General features: G+C 38.1%; 1 protein-coding gene across 1 annotated transcript in view; it reads right to left on the reverse strand.

The window, feature by feature from the left end:
• Window positions 1-1,817: 1,817 nt before the first annotated feature.
• Window positions 1,818-9,455, reverse strand: part of ptdss1b (phosphatidylserine synthase 1b) — an 8,869-nt gene continuing 1,231 nt past the window's right edge. The window contains exons 3-13 of the mRNA XM_005728416.1: window positions 9,287-9,331; window positions 9,080-9,204; window positions 8,607-8,765; window positions 6,713-6,864; window positions 6,186-6,327; window positions 5,148-5,260; window positions 4,916-4,981; window positions 3,936-4,035; window positions 3,656-3,715; window positions 2,498-2,576; window positions 1,818-2,408 (exon numbers count right to left, since the gene is read on the reverse strand). Coding sequence (XP_005728473.1) covers window positions 2,311-2,408; window positions 2,498-2,576; window positions 3,656-3,715; window positions 3,936-4,035; window positions 4,916-4,981; window positions 5,148-5,260; window positions 6,186-6,327; window positions 6,713-6,864; window positions 8,607-8,765; window positions 9,080-9,204; window positions 9,287-9,331 — 1,139 coding nt within the window. The 3' untranslated portion in view covers window positions 1,818-2,310. The remainder of the gene's footprint in view (window positions 2,409-2,497; window positions 2,577-3,655; window positions 3,716-3,935; window positions 4,036-4,915; window positions 4,982-5,147; window positions 5,261-6,185; window positions 6,328-6,712; window positions 6,865-8,606; window positions 8,766-9,079; window positions 9,205-9,286; window positions 9,332-9,455) is intronic.

Genomic DNA, 9,455 nt, shown 5'->3' on the forward strand with positions numbered 1-9,455 from the left:
TATAACAACGATATGTTGGATTTCACTGTGGTAGCTGGCAGAACTAAATGAAAAGGTGACTCATAACCATTTCCCCTTCAGACTCCTGTGGAGGCTGAATTAAGCATTCCTGTGTAACTTGTATAATGTGGTGTATAAATTACATCTTTCTACACATTAAGAGTAAATCAGATATACAACCAATGCTTTGCTTTTTACACTCATTGATAGTTATATTAGGTACACTTGTTTAATCAGCCAAACACATGGCAGAAACTCAGTACACTGAAGAATGTAAATATGAAGACAATGTCAAGAAAAAACGGGCATCAGAACGGGGAAGAAAGGTGATCTAAGTGACCTTGAACATGACATGGTTATTGATGCCAAAAAAGTATGAATATTTCAGAAGCTGCTGATCTACTGGGAGATTTTCTTGTAAGTGGCCGTTCTCTGGTCCATGATGTCAGAGGTCAGAGGATAATGCCGAGATTTCAACGAGCCACTTAAAAGGCAAGATGCATGTAGAAGAGCATCTCTGAATACAACACACCAAGTTTTAAAGCAGAAGAGCACACAAGGTGCTGCTCATGTCCGCTAAGAGCAGGACGAATCTATGTAACAAAAGGTTAAAGAAGCTCTGAAGGCAACCCAATACTAGAAACATGCAAGTAATAAAATGGCAGTTGAATATAGCTTTGCACTCACAAAATGTGTTGTAGAAAGCCATAGATATTTCAAGTACCCGGGGAAATTGTTCCTTTAAAATGTCAACAAAAGAACTGTAAAATTAATGTTTGTTGTCCTCTTGTTGTTGTTGTTTTGAGGGACACAGAGAACAATGAAATAAATAAAAAAAACATGAAAAAAAGACTACATTTATTTAATTTTTGTTTTAATTATGTGTACAAAAACAGTTCAGCCATTCAAATCCTTCATGGGTAGTAACACGTCATGCACTGTTTGCTGTGTTGTCTGCAGTTGAAACTCAATACATTAAAATAATCAGTGAAGAAAGTTAGCACTGAAATTAAAACTAACACTAAATGAAAGCTTATTCTACACATTTAACAGCTTATTTAAAGTAATCACATGTTGTATTATTAATGTCACATTTAATCAATCCAGATCATAAAAAAATGCATTAAAAAAAAGATCCTTTTACACAAATATTGAGCCACTGAATGTCACAGTTCTGTGTTGGGTACATCACACATTCATACACAGCATCACACATCTAAAAAAACTTTAATAAAGGAACAGCTGGTTAAGTAATTCTTACACTCGTTTAAAACATAGACAAAGTCTATTTCCTGCTGATGCTGTTTTGATTGAAGAAACTTATAGACAGTAAATGCACCAGCATCATATAACTGTAAAAATATTAAACTGACAACATTAATAATCATCATCATCAAATCATCACAGAATCAACCCATCTACAACTCTTAAACCCAACAGTAATTGAGATCTTTAGTGTTTCTTAAAGCTATTAAGGTCAGTAAATAAAAACACACCAGTTAAAAAGGTTTAGTGCAAATAGTCTACATGAGTGTTGTACAGCAGCGGTCGCCAACCTTTTTTGCGCCACGGACCGGTTTATGCCCGACAATATTTTCACGGACCGGCCTTTAAGGTGTCGCGGATAAATACAACAAAATAAAACTAGTACCGGTACCGAAAAAAAGATTTATTCATAACACACGTGAAAAGACCCAAGAAAACCGAGTTAACGATTAAAAACGATAACAAAATAACGCTGAAAACCGATAAATACCCTGAAAACCATACATTTCACACCTGAGCCTCAACTCTCGCGGCCCGGTACCAAACAACTCACGGACCGGTACCGGTCTGAGACCCGGGGGTTGGGGACCACTGTTGTACAGGATGGTGGGTGTGGACTGGTTGGTACACCCTTCACTTGACAACATTATTCCAGTGTTTAAAAACAATATTGGTTGTGGAATGACACAGACTGCTGTTACAGTCCAAATAAGGCACCATTTTCTCTCAAACTCCAGCACATATTACCTCATTACTTAAGTTTATTTAGAAACGTCTTTGACATTTAATAGAAAAGAAATTCAATCAAACTTTAAGCCTGCTGTCGTGTTCTGGCCTCCCACACCTTTAGAAGTTCAAATGGTTTATCAAGTAACACCGATATGATTTCTGGAATCTACTTTTTGGGGATTAATTGCACCAATGATGCAACTTACAATATTAATTAAATCCATCCACATAGTGCATACTGTATTCCTCTTGGTAAGCGCATCATTTCCTCATCCTCCTCCACAGAGGTCACAAATATTCAGTATCAGTTGTTGCTTATTGTCTCTTTCCTCCTTGACCATTTACAAATCTGTTCCTGCCTGCAGCTCTCCTCCGTTTTGCAGGCTGCACAGTTCTTGAGGAATATTCCTGAGCTGTGGAGCAAAGAGACAAAAGACATGATAAACATTTGAGATGGAGTTTAGTGAAACGTTGTCATCAATCTGCATGTTATGAGACTGACCTGCAGCACCATCTGTGATGAAACCACATGAGTCAATAACACTCCTGTCATTGCAGTCGTGCCTTTGCAGAGAATTTCTCTGCCAACAAAAAGAAAACCAGAGTCACAAACACAAACAGTCTGTACAACTCACTCGCTCAAAACACTGCTCCGGCTTGGTTCAAAATATACAGACGGTTTCAGAGTCCTAGTTTTCTGCATCCATGCTCACCGTCATATTCTAATGGTGGTGCTGTGCCATGCTTACACACAGGGCACTTAGAAACAGTTAACTGTTGACATTAATGCTAACGCCAGAGGGGTGCACCGTGAAGGGAGATTAATGGCACAGTGAGCTATATCGAGGTTTAAGTCAAAGTTTTCTGTGTCAAGAAAGTGACTCTGTTTTGGCTAAATCACCATGGTAACTCATGCTGCACACATAACCTGGTCAGGAGCAGAGTTTTAATTTAAAATAATCAAGAAATGCTTTTCACTGATTCTTTTTTCTTTTTTTAAACATCATATCCATGTGATAAAGATCCTCTGCTGGGTAAATACATCTAATATGTGCAGCTTGCTAAGCCGTAGCTTACTAACACCACCGAACGTGCAGCTAAAAAGTTGAAGCAGTGCATTTTTACTGGGATTTGCATGTGTTCAGTTGGCGATGGAGGAAAAAATTAATATAAATGTTTTTATATTGGGTTCTGATGCTTACACAGCAGCACTGAGATTCACTCAGTATTAAAATAAACTTGATGTATTGACGAGAGTCAAATTTTAAAGCTATTTAACTTTGTTTTATTTATATGTTGTTGTCATTTATATATACTGTTTAATCATCATCATCATCATCGGAAAATAATCTCTGACTGGAGTAGCTGGCACTGAAAGAGATCACTTTGTGCAGAAGAAGCGTCATGTGAAACATTAAACGGCCCTTTTTATGTAAATGTACACATAACCTTGAAGCAGAAAGCCCGGCTTAACAGAAATGTTGATAACCACCACTGTGATACCTGCTGTGTGTGACTGGGATTTTAGGTTTTACCTCTTAAGCTTTCTTTGTAGTACATCCCTCTGTTCTATTCCACAGATGGAGGTTTCTACTATCACAAGCAAACCAAAACCTCTAGAAACATTTAAGTAAGCAAGCAGCCCAAGGCCCCATCTCACCTTCACTTTCTTTTGCTCATACCACACCATCCCATATAAGCACAGGAGCGTGATGAGTGCCTGGAAGGAAAAGTATGCAAAACATGAGTCTGCTTAAAGAAAAAAGAAAATATAATCTGCTACTCCTGTAAAAACCACAGATAATATTTGTTCAGCACATCAGATGCAACATCCTGCAACATCTACCTTATTAATCACTTATTTTCAATCTGTTTTAATAATCAATTACTGTAGGTGACACATATAGTTTAAATATAAATGCTCACTTGTCTTTTCTTACCAGACACAGCAGCCACAGGAGCACGTAGCGAATTTGTGTCTTGGAAAACAAGTCATGACCAAATTTTACACAAGCAAGCGCCTCCAGGAAAGCGATGGCTCTTAAAGAGAAATAGAGAATAAAACAGAAATGATGTGTTTGATCTGAATGATTCAAAAACAGACATCTGTATTCAACAATGGCCCCCTCTCTTGGCCATGCCTTTACACTGCGCTAAAATGCCTCTATTGATGCATGAGACTCTAAATGGATGTTGTCCATGTTACTGTTCCCACAGTATTAAGAAGCATAACTGATATTCATTCAGCACACTGTGCAGTGGGAAACTCTTTCACTTTTAAAGGTTACACTGCAGGGGTGAACCTCAGACAAGAGAGCAGCATCAGCGTTAAGTTGCTGACGGAGAGTGTGCCGGTCTCGTTGCTATAGTAACCGGAGCAGACTAAGGACATCAGCACCTTTGTGTCTGAGAGGACTACATGACGTTATGAATTTCAATTGACATGAAGCTACACTGTTATAAAAATGAATCCAAAAGGTTTAAATAAAGATTCAAACTGTAGTCTAATGCGACAGCTTGACACCCGTGCTTCGTGGCCTGATTTGATTATGGTTAAGCTGGCGCCAGTAGCAGGAAGTGTCCATTTACTCTCTGGTTGAAAATGAGTGAAAGCTTTGTTTTATGTGCTGTTCAACAATAGATTTCAACCATAAACAGAATTAGATGAGTAGTATGTGACACTTGTTACAATGTTACTTTGAATTTGCTCTGTTAAAACCAGTGTGGTGACAGCTTCTGCAAAGCATGCAAATAACTAATAAAAAAAGATTCAAGCCAATTTTACATAATGACAAAGGAAATGGACAAGCTATGGCTCTAGCTACAATTTTTACATTTTTACATTTTTTAAAACATCATCTGAAGATACTCTTAGATAAAGAAAATGCTTAAATTGACAGTAAAAAAAAAAGATACTCACCCAAAAACCCAACACTGTGTGCCAACTCGCTTACACTGAGTGTCTGTCAGGTAAGCATAATATTGTCTAAAAAACAAACAAACCCCAAAACCCCAAAATCAGTAAGCAAACATTAACACAGCATCCTCACAGACATGTATTTAGTAGGTACAACCTGAATAAGACCGCATAACATTGTAATTACCACTGCTCAAAGATTGATAAGTGATGTAAATTTGAGGTTTAATCATACCGTACAGTGGGTGCAGTGATGACTCCGATGAGGAGGATACGACACCAGCTGAGAGGGTGAGAGGCCTGGAAGACGAAGATGTGCTTGAGGAAGAATGTGTTCAGCTCTGTCAGCTGTGGAAATAAAGATGTGTAAGACAAAGAGGATTTCACAGGAAGTGTTGTTTATGTACAGTGAGGGTATTACTGAACATATGATTCTTCAAATGAACGATATTCAACGGACACATTAGTGAATTGATCAATGGCTCGCTATTTTGCAAGTACAACCCCGATTCCAAAAAACTTGGGAAGGGGTGTAAAATGCAATTATTTAATAAACCCATATTTAATCCCCCCAAAAACAAGGAAAATATATCAAACTAAGAAAATGGGCCATTTTAAGAACAAGTTAAGTTTTTTTTATTTCTTTTATCTCAAAAATGTTTCTCCATGTGTACCACTGTGTACCATCCACTCTTCTTTTAACAACAGTCTGTAAACGTCAGTGAACCGAGGATAGCTTTCCTATCTGATGTAGGATGCTCAACAGTCTTGGGTGTTCTTTGTTTAGTTTTTTTCTTTCTTGATGCTCCAAATGTCTTCAGTTTGTGAAAGGTCTGGACTGCAGGTAGACCAAAGCCAGGCTCTTGTCTGCAGTGTTTAGCATTGTCTCGCTGTAATATGAGAGGCCTTCCCTAAAAAATACATCTGAGCCACTAGTTTCGCCTTTGTTTTTTGCGTGTTAGGTCAGGTTTTTTATTTATTTATTTAAATTTGTTGAGCAGTTAGTGTGGATATATGTTTAGTTGCTATTTTTGGCTTTAGTTTAGTTTTATTCATTTGACCTCTTCTAAGGGTCCTGTCTTTTTTGTTCATTTTGTATATTTTTGCATTTTTGGGCATAAATAAAAAAATTTGATATCTTTTTTTATGTTCTACTGTGAATAAAATATAGATTTATAAGATTTGCAAATCATTGCATTCTGTTTTTAGTTTTTACGAAGCACCCAAACTTTTTAGAACTGAGTTTGTGTTTCTGAATCACGGTACCCCCTACCTGCCACAGGATCATAAAGACATAAATGCCTGCAAGCCTCTGGAATGATGATTTTGGATCAAACCAGCGCACGAAGGTCCAGCTGGCTGGAGTGAACTGAAGCACAGCTCGCTTTATCTTCCCTGTGGTAGTGTGGATTTCCCTGGACAGAAACAGTGTATTGTGTCAGGGTTGCACTCATAATACAGAGATCTACTCATGTTTGAAACATTAAACATTTGAACATTATTCAAGGTGAACAAAAAGAAACCAATTGTTCTCCCTGTGGTCAATTATGTGAAAAATATCTCTGAATGTAAATCATTTGAGAACAAAAAGGGAAACAAGAAGTTGAATGATTAAGGTTTATTGATAAAGGTTTTAGAGGAATTCCAGAGATGCTTTTTTTTTGGCTTTTAGGAATTTAAAAAGACAACTTTGTCTTACACATATTATATCTCTTATCATATTATTAGATTGTTTCAGCTGTTTCTAATGTTCATGGCAATTCTTTTACATATGGGAAAAAAAGAGAAGAAAATACTGACTTGATGCTGGCCCAGCGATACGTCCTCATCTCCAGAAAACGGCAGACGGTCATTCCCAGCCAGATGCCTCCTCCATTACACAACAGTATGTCGAGTATCACCTGATCCCACCAGCACTCCGCAAAGTTTGGTAGAAGGTGCATGAAGAAGAGCTGTGACCAAACATGGGACATGAGTTAATATACAGTCAGCGAACTAGAAATTACTGCTTTTTACAGTTCTAAGGTTTATATAAGAGAACAAAGTCCATCTGGTCCCTATCGGGTTCCAAAATCATTTAAATATAAACTGATGGATAACAACACATAATAATTTATACTGCGTTATTCTTTATTGAACTAAAAAATTGTCAAAATGCAGAAGTAGTATGCAAAAATTATTCACCAGGTTGTTGAACCACCTTCAGCAGCAATAACTGGAACTACTCGTTTTCATCAGTCTCACACAACATTGTCGAGGAATTCTAACACAGTCTTCTATGTAGTGTTACTTTCCTTCATTGAGGTTTGCGGGCATATGTTTACGCACAGCTCGCCATGCCATTGCAACACAACGATTAGTTTCCTTTTCAGCCGTTCTGTTTTAGATTTGTTCCTCTGCTTGTCCTGTTGTATGAGCCAGTTTAAGCCAAGCTTTATCTCTCAGACAGATGGTCTCACATTTGACTCTAGAATACTTTAATATACAGAAGAGTTCAGGGCCGCCTCAATGACTGCGGTTACAGTTTTCCAAAACACCATAAGCTACAAAATGTTCAGAACTACAACAAAAAATGCACATAAAGAAAACAAAATATGTAAAATGGGAAAAATGGAAAGGTCTAAGCGTTAACCTTCCATTTTCTTCAGCTTATCTGGGGACGCGTCACGAAGGCTAAGCCTAGGCAGAGCAGCCCAGCCCAGGCCTCCCAACAGCCCCCTCTTAATTTCCTCAAACTTATCCCAGGGAACACCGAACACTTCACTCTTACACTCGGCTATCTCTTCACCACGACGAACTGGTGTGCTGCGTCCACAATCCCTCTACTTTAAACAAACTCCATTGACCCTTATCTCATCTTATCGTATCTTACATGTTCTCAACTTTCATTAAACATGACTTCTATCATTTCTGGATGTCATCACTTACAGTATAATTTCTTAACAGTATCCCATGGATGCTAAAGAATCTTTTTTTTTTCTGTTGCAGTGAACTCCTCATCTGGGGTTATTCTTTTCACAAGAAAGAATAACTTTTATTGTAGTTTTGTAATTAGTCTTTTTCCACTTGAGCCACAGTGGGTGTCTCAAGGGAAAAGATATTTAGCTCTTCTGCATTATATGAGCCTGAGAGCTTTTAGTAATTTATTTTTAAACCATCGTCATTCCCATGGAAACACTTTGGAAAGCCGTGCCTCTTCTGGCGATAGTAATTTTGAATATGAACTCATTTTTTCTGCAAGGTAAGAATGTTGCCACGTAAATATTCGTTCTTTTTAGAGCGCAGAGGCTTTCTCCTGACAACCCTTCAGACTTTTTCCAGTTGTAAGATTTAACATTTCGCTCTTGTGTTGTTGCAGTTTGTCTGAGCATTGTACATTCAGACCATGGGGTGGATTTGCTGAGACTTCCACTCCTTGGCAACAGTCAAGACCACAGCTTTTGTTATGTGCAAAAAGCTCCTACTGCTATTATACTGTCATAAATGTCTCCCAGACAAACAATCCCTGTTCCCTGCACAGCATAATCTGAAGCACTGTCATTCTCTCGCATGAGCTGGATTACTACAAATGACTGATAATTACTCTTCTGTGACCTTGCAGACTCCCCGCTTTGTGAATATACAGCATGTTTATGACAGATTTGAATACAGGCAGATCAAGCCTGCTGTCATGCAGAGATCACATGAATGTTACCTCAGTGAGTTCCCAGGTTATGCTGATGGTCCAACACAGGCCGTAGCTGCGGATTAGCAAAGCCTTCATGGCCCATCCTCCAAAGTGGCCAAACGCAAAGATGTCAAAGTGGCTCAGGATGCGCTCCCACGTTATCACTGTACAGTTTACAGCATACTCCTGTTAGGGAGAAAACAACAGTAACAATGCTAACAATCACGCTGATCCCTCCTTTTGATTACATCTTTACTGCTACCACAATTACTTTATTTTACTGAAATCTGACTACAGAAGTGTGTATTCACTGGTCAGCAGATTCTCCAAATAGATCATATTATGGAGCATGTAAGAACATCACTACATAGATCATAAAACTTTATTGAAAAAATAAAACAACTATGCGGCATGATTATTCTAAAGCTATCAAAAAATGGCTTTAGAGGATTTTAAGTTTCACTTCAACAGGTTCCAAAAAATGTCAAAGCTATACTTACCATGATGTCAGCCTCCCGTTTTGCATAGCGGAGGTTTGGGTCGAGCCAGTACATTAGAGTCTTCACTTGGTCCCAGTTAAGGAAGATAAGGAAGACAAGAAACAGGAAGTAGAGCACACTGAGACCTACCCAACACAGGAGAAAAGTGAGTTAGTGACGATAAGGCTACATGAGAACTGTATCTTAGCAGAAAAGTTAAACACCCACCGAACACCATTCGCCATATTGCAGGGTGTGGCCTAACGAAGGGTCCTGAAATAGAAAGCATCATAAGGTGATTGTACTATTTATAATAAAGTGATCATGGAAAATACAGATCCAATGTCTTTTTTGCACAGTAATATCTTTAAGATATATATATATATATATATATATA

This window comes from Pundamilia nyererei, unplaced genomic scaffold, assembly GCF_000239375.1.
Source record: "Pundamilia nyererei isolate P.nyererei 1_Seehausen unplaced genomic scaffold, PunNye1.0 scaffold00028, whole genome shotgun sequence".
Lineage (NCBI taxonomy): Eukaryota > Metazoa > Chordata > Actinopteri > Cichliformes > Cichlidae > Pundamilia > Pundamilia nyererei.